The sequence below is a fragment of the Neoarius graeffei genome, chromosome 17 (assembly GCF_027579695.1).
Source record: "Neoarius graeffei isolate fNeoGra1 chromosome 17, fNeoGra1.pri, whole genome shotgun sequence".
Lineage (NCBI taxonomy): Eukaryota > Metazoa > Chordata > Actinopteri > Siluriformes > Ariidae > Neoarius > Neoarius graeffei.
Genome location: NC_083585.1, coordinates 52,793,082 through 52,810,480, shown reverse-complemented (window position 1 = coordinate 52,810,480; position 17,399 = coordinate 52,793,082). Strand labels below are relative to the sequence as shown.

The 17,399-nt window shown below is 39.6% G+C and overlaps 1 protein-coding gene across 1 annotated transcript in view; it reads left to right on the top strand.

Annotated features, from left to right (window-relative positions):
• nbeab (neurobeachin b) overlaps positions 1-16,928 on the top strand; it is a 793,085-nt gene extending 776,157 nt beyond the window's left edge. The window contains exons 53-56 of the mRNA XM_060943557.1: positions 733-834; positions 9,392-9,588; positions 11,538-11,689; positions 16,188-16,928. Coding sequence (XP_060799540.1) covers positions 733-834; positions 9,392-9,588; positions 11,538-11,689; positions 16,188-16,278 — 542 coding nt within the window. The 3' untranslated portion in view covers positions 16,279-16,928. The remainder of the gene's footprint in view (positions 1-732; positions 835-9,391; positions 9,589-11,537; positions 11,690-16,187) is intronic.
• The last annotated feature ends 471 nt before the right edge of the window (positions 16,929-17,399 follow it).

Here is a 17,399-nt window from a genome sequence, read left to right as displayed (position 1 = left end):
ACTATTCATGCGAGAATCTTTTTGCAGACTTCACGACTGAATCAGTGAAGGTGGACCAACCTTTGGAGCAAATTTTTTATTTTTTCTTTCATGGGCCTTTTCTTTTATTTACAATATAGTGTTGAATATTGTTTTCCTTTTTTCACATCAATATTAATGTTTACTTCATGCACTACCGTTCAAAAGTTTGGGGTCCCTTTGAAATGTCGTTATTTTTGAAAGAAAAGCACTGTTCTTTTCAATGAAGATCACTTTAAACTAATCAGAAATCCACTCTATACATTGCTAATGTGCTAAATGACTATTCTAGCTGCAAATGTCTGGTTTTTGGTGCAATATCTCCATAGGTGTATAGAGGCCCATTTCCAGCAACTCTCACTCCAGTGTTCTAATGGTACAATGTGTTTGCTCATTGCCTCAGAAGGCTAATGGATGATTAGAAAACCCTTGTACAATCATGTTAGCACAGCTGAAAACAGTTGAGCTCTTTAGAGAAGCTATAAAACTGACCTTCCTTTGAGCAGATTGAGTTTCTGGAGCATCACATTTGTGGGGTCGATTAAATGCTCAAAATGGCCAGAAAAATGTCTTGACTATATTTTCGATTCATTTTACAACTTATGGTGGGAAATAAAAGTGTGACTTTCCATGGAAAACACAAAATTGTCTGGGTGACCCCAAACTTTTGAACGGTAGTGTATATTGAAATATCTCCCTCTGTTTGGTTTGCAGGTGATTACCCAGCACCCCGAGCGGTCCTGACCGGTCATGACTATGAGGTGGTGTGTGTGTCAGTGTGTGCCGAGCTTGGCCTGGTCATCAGCGGAGCCAAAGGTCGGTTGGTTTAGTTTAATCCCAAATGATTTGTTTAACTGGAGTACGAGAATCACAAATACTGATTATTTAATGAGGACCAGATTTATTGATTTCCTCAACGTTTAATTGAAAGCAGTGTTTAATTCACAAGGCCTCAGTCACTTTCATTCACCTGAACATGTGAAATTAAAGATCACTACACAGGCTAGACTTGATCTATGAAACCCACAACTGCATACATGCAAGTATGTATAAGTCTAAAAGTATTTACGGTCAATATTTAAGAGAGCCACTGAGTTTGTGTGATCAAAGAGCAGTCTAAATTTGATTATGCGATTTACATTTAAAGAAAAATACAAGCGGTGTATTTCCCAGTAAAACACTCATATCCAATATAATGCACAACCCCAATTCCAAAAAAGTTGGGACGCTGTGTAAACTGTAAATAAAAACAGAATGTGATCATTTGCAAATCATGGAAACCCTATATTTCATTGAAAATAGTGCAAAGACAACAAATAAAATGTTGAAACTGAGAAATTTAATTGTTTTTTGAAAAATATATGCTCATTTTGAAATTGATGTCAGCAACAGATTTAAGAAAAGTTGGGACAGGGGCAACAAAAGACTGAAAATGTCATGCTAAAACAAACAAACAAACAAACAAACAAAAAAATCTAATTAGGTTAATTGGCAACAGGTGAGTAACATGATTGGGTATAAAAAGAGCATCCCAGAGAGGCGGAGTCTCTCAGAAATAAAGATGGGGAGGGGTTCACTGCTCTGTGAAAGACTGCATGGGCAAAGACTAATATTCCGTCATGTAAAATTGCAAAGAATTTGGGGATCACATCATCTATGGTACATAATATCATTAAAAGATTCAGAGAATCTGGAGAAATCTCTGTATGCAAGAGACAAGGCTGAAAACTGACATTGGATGCCTGTGATCTTCAGGCCCTCAGGTGACACTGCATTAAAAGCAGACACGTGTCTGTAGTGGAAATCACTGTATGGGCTCAGGAACACTTCAGAAAACCATCGTCTGTGAAAACATTTCATTACTGCATCCACAAATGCAAGTTAAAACCAGATATAAACAATATCCAGAAACACTGCCACCTTCTCTGGGCCCGAGCTCTTTTACAGTGGACTGAGGCGAAGTGGAAAATTGTCCTGAGGTCTGATGAATCAAAAGTAGAAATTATTTTTAGAAATCATGGACACCACATCCTCCAGGCTAAAGAGGAGAGGGACCATCCGGCTTGTTATCAGTTCACAGTTCAAAAGCCAGCATCTGTGATGGTATGAGGGTGCATTAGTGAACATGACATGGGTAGCTTGTACATCTAGGAAGGCATCATTAATGCTGAATGATATATACACGTTTCAGAGCGATATGCTGCCACCCAGGCAAAATCTTTTACAGGGAAGGCCTTCCTTCTTTCAGCAAGACAATGCCAAACCACTTTCTGCACATATTAAAACTGCATGGCTCTGCAGTAAAAGAGTCCAGGTGCTAAACTGGCCTGCCTGCAGTCCAGACCTGTCTCCCATTTAAAACATTTGGTGCATTATGAAGTGCAAAATATGACAAAGGAGACCCCAAACTGTTGAGCAACTGAAATTGTATATCAGGCAAGACTGGGACAACATTTCTCTTTCAAAACTACAGCAACTGGTCTCATCAGTTCCCAAATGTTTACAGAGTGTTGTTAAAAGTAGAGGTGATGCAACACAGTGGTAAACATGCCCCTGTCCCAACTTTTCTGAAAAACAATAAAATTTCTTATTTTAACATTTGATATGTTGTCTTTGTATGATTTTCAATGAAATATAGGGTTTCCATGATTTGCAAATCTTCACATCCTGTTTTTATTTATGTTTTACACAGTGTCCCAACTTGTTTTACTGGGAAATGTACCATTCAGATTTTTCATGAAGAACCAAAACCGTGACATAAATGTCTAGATGTCACTCGTGAATCAAAATTGATTGTGTTGATAAATTTGGGTACTTTTTGTTTGTGAATGTGTCAATATTATACAAAGAATATCACACTTTGGCTTGAAGATATGGTAGATATGATGTGTGTATTTATAATGTAGTGTGTGTGTGTGTGTGTGTGTGTGTGTGTATAAAAGCTTGTTGAAAGCTGCAGCTGATATGGTTTTATATGAAAGAAGACAATACTATAATAATTTGTGTTGAAGGAAGAAAAAGGCTTTAAAAAGTTTTTTAATGAACTTTTTAAATAAGTAACGTTTTTAATTATATCTCTGTTTTTTTTAACTAAAGAAATTTAAATGGATCATAAAGTCCCCGCTCCTCAAGGACTCTTGTTTTTCAGTTCATCTTTAACAATGATGTGCAAAACAAACATCATTTACACTGAATATTTCGAATGATTATTATATTTGTGATGCGTCAAATTTTGCTTAATGTGTATGAGGTTAAAGACTTTAATGAGGGAAAAATACTTTAGCACTTAATGTTTAATTGGTTCAGTTGCTTTTAGTAGCTTCTGTTAAATGTGAGCAATAATTTTGCTGTATTTCCCCAAGCTCTTTACCATGCAATTACTGAACTGGTTTATTTTATTTTGTTTTTATTTTATTCTTACAAGCTATAATTGGTTAAATTATTAATTTTAAATAGAACAGAAAATAGAAAATAAGCTCAAATGTTAATTAACTTAGGTTTGCTTTTTTAACTTTTTTTTTTTTTAAATGTCGAATAGGTCTTTTTTTTTAAGGAGTAAAAAAAAAAAACATTGAATAAGACAAACTTTAATCCCTTGGCTTAATGCTCATTATGACATACTCATAATTATGCCAGTCACCAATGAAACAAGTCACACTTCAGTCCCATGGATTTACACTTTGATGACAAAAATAAAAGTGTACATTAGACAGTATTCTGCTTAATACCTGGGCCATGCTACAGGATTTAAAGACTCCTAACCGATGTTAAAAGGTAGAGACCCCAGATACGTATATTGACCGTGTTATCAGACTCTGTACTCAAGCTTAGAAAAAACACATTCTGCTTACAAATCAGAGTCCTAATCAATGATCTGGTTCTCTGGTGTCTTCCATTTTGCTGGATTTAATTAAGCAATATCACATGACCAAGAGTGACATACTGAATATCAGTGTAGCTGTGATTCGGTTGCAGATCTATAAACAGGAAATTAATAACAGGTATCCGACACGTCAAACAAAATATGGCCAAATATTTTCTATTTTTGCTCCGTCAACAAGAATACTTCTCAGTGAAGGTACAGTTGGGTAGAACATTGTACGTTGCTATGTCAGTGTACCAACGGATGAACAGCCTGGGGTAAGCGTAGTAGCAGTTTCAGTGTAATGAACTTGGAATTTTATGTCGCACAAACAGACAAGCAGAATGTTAGAGAGAGCACAAAAAGTTCTCTGCCTCACCCAGAAAACTTCACAGGAGAAAGACTGTTCTTGCATTATTTTTCTGTATAGTCTCCTTTAACTTCAATGCATTTGGTCCACTGATGTTCAAGCTTCGCTATCACTTCACGGAAGGTCACATCTTGAGCTTCCAGATCCTCCTCAACAGCATGGATGACTTCATGATCACTCTGAAAATGGCGAGTGGGATTTCACAGTTTGGGAAGCAGAAGTCTGACGGTGCTAGGTGGGGTGAGTAAGGTGTATGGGGCAACGGTTCAAAGCCACATTTGGTTGCTTCTGCCTCTGCCACCTGTGCATGGGCGCATTGTCCTGGAGCAACAGCACACCAGCTTGAAACTAACTTTTCATTTTTTCTTTGATGGCTTCTTTCATTTGAGTTTTTGTTGACAGTCATATAAGGCTTTATAGTATACAGTTACATCCCAAAATGGGAGTTACGCCCCTTGTTTCCGGGTGAGGCTGATAACTTTTTGAAGTACCCTCGTAAAATGCGTTCATTAAGCCACAAGAGCGTTCATCAGGTCAGGAACTGGTGTTCAATGAGGAGGTCTGGAGTGCAGTCTGAATTCTGGTATGGTACAGTATGGTCCATTGACCGGGGATGGTCATGGGGGCGCTGTGCAGAAGTAATATGTGACCTCTCTCCATTTGTGATGATCATGTACGGTACCAACCCCTGAGTTTTGGCGAAGCTCTTTTGTGTCCATTCAGTGATGTGATCAGCCCATTTCTTTTTCTGCCTATTCCTCCTCTTTCCTTCAACTGTGCCTTGCAGGATGATTTTTGACAGTCCATTTGCTGTTGTGATATGGCCAAACCAGTTCAGCTTTTTCTTTTTAATTGTTGTGAGGAGGTCTTCATGGTGCTTGATTAGTTGTTTAATAGTATTTATTTGTTCATTTGTTATGCGGTCCAAGTAAGAGATGTTTAGCCGAATTCCAGTTCACTCCAAAGGTGTTCAGTGGGATCTGTTGAAGTCAGGGATCTGAACAGGTCATTCATGATCTTCTACTTCAACCTTGGAAAACCATGTCTTCAAGGAGCTCGCTTTGTGCACAGGGGCGTGCGTGTCATGTAGAAACAGGTTTGGGGTGCTTGGTTCCAGCAAAGGGAAATTGTAATGAATGCTGTTTGGAGAATGATCATATACGGGTGTGATGGTCAGGCGTACACATACTTTTCGCCATATAGTGTAACCAGGGCTGCCAACTTTTCGAAATTCCTTGGAGTGAGATTTTTTTTTGGGGGGGGGTGTCGACGGCAAAATTTTTCTGTACACCATGCAGTAAGTGGGAATTTTGTATTCAGTTTGATATTCACTTGTCCCCCTGCATTCTGGTGTTTTGTTTGTGGGTTGTCCAACTGGAGATGGACAATGGGGGGGGGGGGTTGAGATTTTGGATTTAGTAGATGTTCCTGCATTCTGGTGGATTTTTGGAGTGGCCTGCTGTGCCATACCTACATTCTTACACACCCTGACTTGCCAGGCCTTCAGCTTGTGGCCAACAAAAGCACCAAGTTTTGGCTTAAAAGCCCCCACACTAGAAAACTACAGATGACTGCCAATGTTCCTGTAGCCCTATAGACCTGTGTTTCAGATTTAAAGGCAAGTTCATGTTTGAAAATATTTCATCAGCTAAGCCTAAACACCTTCTGAATTGACACTAAATGTTAAGTTTTTAATAACTGTTGCAAAAATAAGATTGTCCCTCACTGACTATTCATTATGCATTTAAGGGCTTTCCCCACCACTGGGTTCAGCAGAAGATTGGCATGGGGAAAAATATCAACAGCAAAAGAACAAATAAAATGCTTAAACAGTAAGCAAAATGTGCATGTGCTACAAAAAACATTAAAATGATTAAGTTTGAACAGTATTGAAACACAAAAAGCTGAACCTTGGCCATAGGTGGGAATGTGTACACAAAGTTGGGCTTAAAAATTTTGGTCATACTTAAATAAGCTATATTAATATATTTCTTATTAATTTATTTCTTATCTATGTTTCTTATTAGTAATAGAGCATTCGTCAGGGCCTGTCATCTGACAAATATTCTCTACCTGTCTTGCCCTCTTTGAAACCCTGTCTCCTCAGTATATTGTTCTCTGTCTTTTTTTTAATTATTCACAAGTTCAAGTTCTTTGATATTACAGGTGACCATGCTTTATTTACTTTAACTGAGCAATACATACATCATAAATAATTAAAAATAAATACCCTGTTAATAAACAATAGGTATGGTGGCTAATGGCTCTTCTTGCATTTGTAATATTATCTCTTACTTGCTTTATTTTACAACATTTCCAGTATGGCTTCAAATAAAGTCAAAAAGTATGATAACATACAGTAAACAAACTAAAAATGCGCCTTAATAAACGTGTGCTAAGGAGGTGCTCTCCTGTGCTGCTTGTTGGGGAAGATAGAGGCTGTGGCATGGCAGTAGGCCTATAATGATTTAGCATGCCTAGTACACAGCTCTCGATATGGCATTAAATATTCTCACAACACTTATAGGCAAAAACGATTAAGAAACTTTATATAAGTTCATAATTACGCCAGTAACACCATACATTGGCATGCATATGTACAAACCTGTCTGAGACACCCGTCTTCAACTCGGATACCTTCTTCTCTCTCCTCTTCCTCTAAATTGACGGTAGGCAATTATCCAACTTCCGGCGAGTGCAGCATCATTAGATGCGCCACCTACCATAGGGGAGTGTGTACAGAAGGGAACACCTCTCTGCCGGTTTAGCCGTGCGTAAGGCGTAATTGATCAATCGCAAGTGGTTGGCGCGACGCAATGGGTAGCCTAGATCAGATAGATAAACTAGATTTTTTTTTTTCTAGCGTGAGAAATCGGAGGTATGGCGTGTGAGCGTGTGAAGACAATCAAATGCGTGTGTCTCACGCTCATTGCGTGAGAGTTGGCAGCCCAGGTGTAACTGTTGTATAAATTAAACTATAATATAACTGCAACTGTGTAGATCTTAATTTTAAAAGTGTGGTGCTATGAGAAGTGCATTGTTTTAAATAAAATGTGTGTGCCTTCATTTTAGACATCTTTTTTTGGAGTTTTTTTATCTGGAAATGAATCAAATCTGGACCTATTCTTCATGCATCTCTTCAAACCGAGATACATGTCTGAAAACTTGGTTAGAAAAGTCGGACTGTATAATCTCGGATAATTACACACATTATACCAATGGTGAACCGTTACTATTAGAGCTGGGACATGAACTCAGCCAAAACTTCGCCAGACACCAAAAAAAGCAACAGGGCAAAGAATTTTGCAAAGGGATTAGGGGCAGGCTATCGGGTCGCTCTGTTGTGCGTAGCTATTGATGTTTATTTTACAAGTAACTAAGTAAATTACACGGGGAAATGAATACTTAAGTCTGAGTGGAAAATACTGTAGCGAGCATGCAGCGTGGAAGAAGAGTTTGGAGACAGAAATCTTAGTTTCTCGGTTGTTAGCCTGTGATACTTGCTCTCGATAGATAGCACTGGCTTGACCGCTTTATTAGCATTTGCTAACACTACTGATGAACGCTACACCGGCTGGAAGGTGACTGCACTGCTGCGCTGACTGTGCCGACTCGCGGTTAAGCTCGCGTTGGCCTTCAAGAAGGCCTAGGGCGATACATTTTTGGTTCCTCCCACTATAAATCAAAATCTGATTGGTTAATTCATCTGTAATTTCCTACATAAACATACACTGCCATGGTCTTCTGTCCCGGTAATGAAGTTCTAACCAATGAGTGATCCAGCTCTAAACTCTTTTCAACTTGGATACAACAAACAAAAATATCTCATTGGATAACTCGATTTTAATGTTTTCAGGACAGTAACCCGGGCGGCATGATGGTGTAGTGGTTAGCGTTGTTGCCTCACAGCAAGAAGGTCCGGGTTCGAGCCCCGTGGCCGGCGAGGGCCTTTCTCTGTGGAGTTTGCATGTTCTCCCCGTGTCCGCGTGGGTTTCCTCCGGGTGCTCCGGTTTCCCCCACAGTCCAAAGACATGCAGGTTAGGTTAACTGGTGACTCTAAATTGACCGTAGGTGTGAATGTGAGTGTGAATGGTTGTCTGTGTCTATGTGTCAGCTCTGTGATGACCTGGCGACTTGTCCAGGGTGTACCCCGCCTTTCGCCCGTAGTCAGCTGGGATAGGCTCCAGCTTGCCTGCGACCCTGTAGAACAGGATAAAGCGGCTACAGATAATGAGATGAGAGGACAGTAACCCTTTAACTAAGGCCAAATTAGAATTAGAAGAGAATAATTATCATGAAATTATGAAAGAAATTAGATAATGCTGATATATTTGGGCCTCCTCTGAAGGCCTAGAAGGCCCTGACGGTTCCCCTCTGCATTATACAGTATATCTATGTAATGGAGCAGAGTGCTGGGGTGCACCATGTGGTTTAAGATTTAATTTAGAAATGCCAAATCAAGGTCATAAAATTTCCCTGAAGCAACAGAAGATGACAAAGATACATTAAATGTAATTCAAAATGTATTGCTAAAGCTAATAGCTTTCACAAGCAGAATTCTGTGCAAATTGTTTTCCGATGCTTTGTGCTCCTGATATTTTATTAACAAGAGAGTACAGAACAGAAAGTCCACAATAATGGCTAACTGCAAGCTTTCTCATGTCTTGGACTTGCTAATTAGAAGTACCATTTTCGCCCGTAGATGAACAGAACCACAGACTAAATGAGTTCATCCTGAGCCATCACTGAAGATCCTAATGTTCACTTGGGTTTATTTGAAAACCTCCTTTTTATGTGGACATGGACCAGCATCCAGCATCAGATGTTTACATGAGATTAGATCCTGAATGAGCAAATCAGAATCAACAGTGGCAAAGATGACCTGAAGGAACCTTTAGAGGAACCAGACACAACCAGATCACTTCTGGGTGATACTGGATCATGGGATTATTCATCGTTGTACTGTACAGGTGCAGAAGAGTGAAAATAAATGATATAAAGTAGGTTGAAATGTTTAGTAATGAGCAGTTTGTGAAGAAGAGTCCTGGAATGAACACAGGATATGAGATCCTTTATGATTATTGTAGAACATTGTGGTCACTTTCTGCTCATGTTGAATCCTGTGATGTGTTTTTTGACAGAGGGTCCATGTCTGGTGCACACCATCACCGGGGACCTGCTCCGGGCTCTGGAGGGTCCTGATAACTGTTGTCTCCCTCGGCTTATATCCGTGTCGAGTGAAGGCCACTGTATCATCTGCTATGAGAGAGGACAGTTCTGTAACTTCAGCATCAATGGCAAGCTGCTCGCCCAGATGGAGATTAACGACACCACACGTGTAAGAAATCACAAATCATTTATGTAGACAGACAGACGCCAGTTCATAACAATGGCACATGTGTGCGTACAGTATTTCATGCTTGAACATCATCTTGGGAGCAATTTGGAAGTGAACTACAGTTAGGTCCATATATATTTGGACACTGACACAAATTTTTGGGTTTTTTTACCTGTTCACTGAAACATATTCAAGTTATAGTTATATAATGGGCATTGACATAAAGTCCAGACTTTCAGCTTTCATTTGAGGGTATCCACATTAAAATTGGATGAAGGGTTTAGGAGTTTCAGCTCCTTAACATGTGCCACCCTGTTTTTAAAGGGACCAAAAGTAATTGGACAATTGACTCAAAGGCTATTTCATGGGCAGGTGTGGGCAATTCCTTCGTTATGTCATTCTCAGTTAAGCAGATAAAAGGCCTGGAGTTGATTTGAGGTGTGGTGCTTGCATTTGGAAGATTTTGCTGTGAAGAAAACATGCAGTCAAAGGAGCTCTCCATGCAGGTGAAACAAGCCACCCTTAAGCTGCGAAAACAGAAAAAACCCATCCGAGAAATTGCTACAATATTAGGAGTGGCAAAATCTACAGTTTGGTACATCCTGAGAAAGAAAGAAAGCACTGGTGAACTCATCAATGCAAAAAGACCTGGACACTCACAGAAGACAACAGTAGTGGATGATCGCAGAATAATTTCCATGGTGAAGAGAAACCCCTTCACAACAGCCAACCAAGTGAACAACACTCTCCAGGAGGTAGGCATATCAATATCCAAATCTACCATAAAGAGAAGACTGCATGAAAGTAAATACAGAGGGTTCACTGCACGGTGCAAGCCACTCATAAGCCTCAAGAATTAAAAGGCTAGATTGGACTTTGCTAAAAAAAAACATCTAAAAAAGCCAGCACAGTTCTGGAAGAACATTCTTTGGACAGATGAAACCAAGATCAACCTCTACCAGAATGATGGAAAGAAAAAAGTATGGCGAAGGCGTGGTACAGCTCATGATCCAAAGCATACCACATCTGTAAAACACGGCGGAGGCAGTGTGATGGCTTGGGCATGCATGGCTGCCAGTGGCACTGGGTCACTAGTGTTTATTGATGATGTGACACAGGACAGAAGCAGCCGGATGAATTCTGAGGTATTCAGAGACAAACTGTGCGCTCAAACCCAGCCAAACTGATTGGTCAGCGTTTCATAATACAGATGGACAATGACCCAAAACATAAAGCCAAAGCAACCCAGGAGTTTATTAAAGCAAAGAAGTGGAATATTCTTGAATGGCCAAGTCAGTCACCTGATCTCAACCCAATTGAGCATGCATTTGACTAAACTTCAGACAGAAAGGCCCACAAACAAACAGCAACTGAAAACCGCTGCAGTAAAGGCCTGGCAGAGCATTAAAAAGGAGGAAACACAGCGTCTGGTGATGTCCATGAGTTCAAGACTTCAGGCAGTCATTGCCAACAAAGGGTTTTCAACCAAGTATTAGAAATGAACATTTTATTTACAATTATTTAATTTGTCCAATTACTTTTGAGCCCCTGAAATGAAGGGATTGTGTTTAAAAAATGCTTTAGTTCCTCACATTTTTATGCAATCATTTTGTTCAACCCACTGAATTAAAGCTGGAAGTCTGAACTTCAACTGCATCTGAATTGTTTTGTTCAAAATTCATTGTGGTAATGTACAGAACCAAAATTAGTAAAATGTTGTTTCTGTCCAAATATTTATGGACCTAACTGTAAATGTGACAGGAAAATCAAACAGCAATACTTGCTTTAATATGAGAATAATACACTATTTCATTCTAATATTGTTGCACATGATGTTAAATTATCAGTTTTAACCAACCAGAATGGCTAACCCGAGCTGGAAATTTAACAGTCATCATTATAGGCAGAAGGTTTATTGTTGTGTCTGCTATCGGGCTCCGACTCTTCAGGCGATGCTGTTGAGCAGTGATGGACAGACGCTGGTGACTGGAGGAGATAACGGAGTGGTGGAGGTGTGGCAGGCCTGTGACTTCAAGCAGCTTTATATCTACCCAGGCTGTGACGCTGGCATCCGGGCCATGGACCTGTCACATGATCAAAGGTTCGGGATCAACTCTCATTATACCAGTGGTACAATATTCATTGCACAGCCTTCAGTGGGGCAGTTAGACTAACCTTCTCATAACGATTGTGCATTTTATGATAAAAGCACCACATTTGGTAGGAAAACTCCGAAATGTGGTCTGATCAGATTTAGAATTGGAGCTGTTTCAAATTCAGCCCCTTGGGGCCATGGTGGCCATTTTAAAAACACACTAGATTTCAACTACCATGCATCAGTCACCATGAACAGAACTAAAGAATTCAATATGACAATTGGGACATTTTTAAAACCAGAAACATCAAATATCACTAAAACACCAAATATTAGCCATCCAGAGTCAAGTTTTTTTTTTTTTTTTTTTAACATGGGTTCATACTTGCAGTTTCATAACCGCTTATATTATATAGACTTGAGTGTTTTACTGGGAAATACACCACTCGTGGGCGGCACGGTGGTGTAGTGGTTAGCGCTGTTGCCTCACAGCAAGAAGGTCCGGGTTCGAGCCCTGTGGCCGGCGAGGGCCTTTCTGTGTGGACTTTGCATGTTCTCCCCGTGTCCGCGTGGGTTTCCTCCGGGTGCTCCGGTTTCCCCCACAGTCCAAAGACATGCAGGTTAGGTTAACTGGTGACTCTAAATTGACCGTAGGTGTGAATGTGAGTGTGAATGGTTGTCTGTGTCTATGTGTCAGCCCTGTGATGACCTGGCGACTTGTCCAGGGTGTACCCCGCCTTTCGCCCGTAGTCAGCTGGGATAGGCTCCAGCTTGTCTGCGACCCTGTAGAACAGGATAAAGCGGCTACAGATGATATGAGATACACCACTCGTATTTTTCATATGAGCTCCATCCAGGACATGGAGAACTCAACCGTGACCTAAATCTTGATATGTTGCTCGTGAGGAAATTGATGAATTGTTTTTGATAAATTTGGATACTTTTTGTTTGTGAATGTGTCAATAATAAAAAGAAAATCACACGTTGGCTTGAAGATATGAAGTTTAACTTCTCGTGTTGAAAAACTTGCATTTTTTTCAGACAAAATATATTGCGGATCTGAGTGACATATTTAAATAATATTGGCTGGCTTTTTTTTTTCCATGGTATATCAGATATATTCCATTCAGCTAGCATGATATTGAATGAATCAAAGACGAGTAGCTGAATTGAATATATCTGATATACCATGAAAAAAAGCCTGCCAATATTATTATTATTTTTATCATTATTATACATACACGTTCCTTTCAGGCGTTTGATGTGTCTGTCTCTTTCAAAATTCTCTCAAAATCTTCCGTATTTTACGAAGCAAACCTGGAGGCCATGTTTGTTTACAAATTGTCACAGTCGCTCGCTGGTGCGGAAGTTTTACATCTCTGACATGTGATGTCATGTTGTCTTGACAACCATGCAATATCATAAACCATATTCAACACTTATTCTCTATTGGGGTAGCCTGGGCCCGCCCATCCTAAGTGTGACGCAACATGAGGGCCTGTTGCGAGCTTAGTCTAGCCAGGCAAGCTATCTCCAGCTCTTCCAAGCTCCCAAAAAATTGGGAGCCAATCAACTTTGAGCATCTCCAACGGCCCTGGGTAGAGGCGTGTTCAAGGCAGTGACGTAGTAGAACTGCGACCGGAAGCCATAGATTGTTTACAGAATCTATGCCGGAAGCGCTTCATTCACATTACGAACATGGAGCAGCGGCAAGCCTTTGACACAGCGGTAGATGCTGTATTGAAAGCATTCAACGGGAAGTTCTCATTGAAAACGGAGCAAAGATCAGCCCTGGAGGTATTTATCATCTTCCTGTTACTCAAGCAGTTTCCGGCGCGTCACTTACGTCAGAGGAAAGAGTGATGTGATTGGTTTAAGCTTCGTCACAGCCTTTTCTGGCTTCGACCAGTAGCAAACTGAGGCATTTCAGGGAGGCAGGTCAACCACACGCTTTGGGAAACGGTTGGGCTTAATATCTTTGCCAGACCAAATGCTCGCAGAGCTTTGAAGTCGCGTTAGCCAGACTACTATTGGGTAGAGTGACGGAATACACGTACGATAAGCGATATGCAAACAATATTGCATGCTATCAAAGCAAATGAATGAAACCCGCTAGAAGGGAACAGAATGCATGTTTTTATTCAATAGGAAAAGTGTCCTATATGTATAATAATTCCCGATATTTCACTCCGATGTCACTCCCAGTGTTTTCCTGCTGACTCGATGCACGTTGTCAAATCAGTTGAAAATTAAAATTATTTTGATTAACTTGTATTTTTTTGGTGGATGTGTCCCTCTAATATCAAGAACATTACATAATTCTCATGTTGAAAATATTTTCACTTGTTCGCTTCACTTACTTGTGAATATATACATTCACCACTCAAAGATAAACTTCATCTTTGTACAACCCTGTAATATCATCTATATATGAAGCACTGTCAAGTTTCGAATTTGTCAGTATGGTTCGTATTCATGTTTTTTTCTTTTATAACTTTGTCCATCTGAAATTTTAACCACATCCCAAACTTTTGTTGCACCAAAAACAGCCCTACCCAGTGGAAGTCAAAACATGATTGGTTGGTTCTGTAATATTGCTTGTTTTAGTGAATCGGACACAAAGACTTATGTTTCTCACTTATCTTACCTCTCAGGATGTGTGGAAGAAATAAATCCTTTTTGCATGTCAAGACTTTGACACTGTTCTTTTCAGCCAAGCCTCAACAAGGAAATGAGACTGTCTTAATACTTGCAGAGAAATACTTTAAAAACCCTACAAATTACGGAAATATGATTTCTCCAGAATTGCATAGGTCCTGTTAGACAGCTCTGAGGATCTCCTACATACAGTGGATATAAAAAGTGTACACACCCCGTTAAAATGATAGGTTTTTTTCTGATGTAAAGAAAAGAAATGAGACCATGATAAATAATTCCAAAACTTTTCCCACCCTTAATGTGACCTATAACCTGTACAATTCAGTTGAAAAACAAACAAATCTGTTCGGGGGAAAAACATAAAAGACAAAACAAAACCTACAATAAGCTGGTTGCATAAGTGTGCACACCCTTAAACTAATACTTTGTTGAAGCATCTTTTGATTTATTAATAACAGCATTCAGTCTTTTTGGGTTCACACCTGCCATCAATTAAAATGACTCTGATTAACCCCAAATAAAGTTCAGACATTTACTCAGTTGCGTCCTCCAGCAAAAGCCAGGGTTCACAGAGAGCTTACAAAGCATGAAAGGGATCTCATTGTTGAAAGGGATCAGTCAGGAGAAGGGTGCAAAAACATTTCCACAGCGTTAGATATACCATGGAGCACAGTGAAGACCGTCATCAAGAAGTGGAGAAAATATGGGACAACAGTGACATTACCGAGAACTGGACGTCCCTCCAAAATTGATGAAAAGACAAGACGAAAACTGGTCAGGGAGGCTGCCGAGAGGCCGACAGCAACACTGAAGGAGCTGCAGGGATTTCTGACAAGTACTGGTTGTGTACTACATGTGACAACAATCTCCTGTATTCTCCATATGTCTGGACTATGGGGTAGGGTCGCAAGATGGAAGCCTTTTCTTCCAAAGAAAAACATCCAGGCCTGGCTAAATTTTGCAAAAAAAAAAAAAAATCAACTCTCCCAAAAGCATGTGGGAAAATGTGTTATGGTCTGATGAAACCAAGGTTGAACTTTTTGGCCAAAATTCCAGAAGGTATGTTTGGCGCAAAAACAACACTGCGCATCACCAAAAGAACCCCATACCCACGGTGAAGCATGGTGGTGGCAGCATCATGTTTTGGGGTTGTTTTTCTTCAGCTGGAACAGGGGCTTTAGTTAAGGTGGAGGGAATTATGAACAGTTCTAAATACTAGTCAGTTTTGGCCCAAAACCTTCAGGTGTCTGCTAGAAAGCTGAAGATGGAGAGGAATTTCATCCTTCAGCACGACAATGACCAAAAAAAAAGTTTAGGAACGGCCCAGCCAGAGCCCAGACCTAAATCCAATTGAAAATCTGTGGGGTGACCTGAAGAGGGCTGTGCACAAGACACGTCCTCGCAATCTGACAGATTTGGAGCGCTTTTGCAAGGAAGAGTGGGCAAATATTGCCAAGTCTAGATGTGGCAGGCTGATCGACTCCGACCCAAAAAGACTGAATGCTGTTATTAAATCAAAAGGTGCTTCAACAAAGTATTAGTATAAGGGTGTGCACACTTGTGCAACCAGCTTATTGTACGTTTTTCTTTTTTTTTTTCCCCCCAAACAGATTTGTTTGTTTTTCAGTTGAATTGTACAGGTTATAGGTCACATTAAAGGTGGGAAAAGTTATGAAATTATTTATCATGGTCTCATTTTTTTTCTCTCAGAAAATCCTATCATTTCAATGGGGTATGTACACTTTTTTTTTTTTTTATTTTTATATCCACTGTATTATATACATAGGCTATCTCTTGATGACATTAGAAACACTCACTCATTCTTACGTCCTCCTTTGTTTTGCAGGACGCTGATCACAGGCATGGCGTCTGGCAGCATTGTAGCATTCAATATCGATTTCAACCGCTGGCATTACGAGCACCAGAATCGCTACTGAGCACGCTCGTTCTCAGACTCTCACGCTTCCAGAAAGGAGCCACTAAGCAACCAGCAGCACGATTGAAGAGTCAGCAGCACTTTTCCAGCAAGAATGATGAACCTGGCGACTGAAGGACTTCATACGGTATTTCTCGTGTAGTGTGTGTGCACTGTTCTTAACAGCACATCCCAGTTGTGTACCGCTTCTCTAAAGTACTGTACAAAGACACTATTCGAATGTCATTCTAATATTAAAGAAGTTCTTCAAAGTATATTTAAAAAAGCCCCAGAAATCTTGAGCTAACAATGATCTGATGTCCATCAGTCAATTTCTCACAATTGAAACTGTGAAAATCCCTCCGCACAGCAGAAATGAGCATTTCTACAGTGTATATTTGTATATGCTAGCAGCATATTTCACCTTTAAGAGGCTTATTTTCAGGGTAAATAGTGGTTCATGATGTAAATATGGATATTGTCAAAATGTACTCCTTAAATCTTACTGAGTAAAATCTCTAAAATGTGTTTAAACTCCTCAAACTGTCTGTCTGGGTCTTTCTTAAACAACTAGATCAATTAGCGATTTTAATGATTTCAACATCAGATTGTTTTGTGTTGTGACTAAATAAACCCTGTGTTTTCTGTGAAATGTACTGTTTCGGCCATTTCTCGCTCAAATTCATCATTTTTTAACACTCTCACTATTTCTCACACCAAGGATCTGCTTCGGTAAATTTAACGTATATTTAAAAAAAATTATATTTGAAAGCTCATTGTGCATCTTGCTTTGCTTTTACTTTATTACTTTTTTAATTTATTTTATTTATTATTAATATTTTCTAAGATCCTGTTTTAGTTTTTCACGTTTAAAATCTCATATCAGAATATCCACTACACCAAAACGTTGGCTCATATAATATTGTAATGCATTTCTATAAAATAAAACGTAATGAAATCCCATATAAACCGCACTGATTGATGGCAGGCACGTTTTAAACTGAAGTGTAAAACCTTGTTCCTGCTGGTGAACGACGTGTTACACACAGGTGTAAGGGTTGATAACTTGTGCATCATCGTGTTTTATTTATATATGTATTTGTATTAAATATCGAATCTGTCCCATGCCAAACAGTTTAAGCT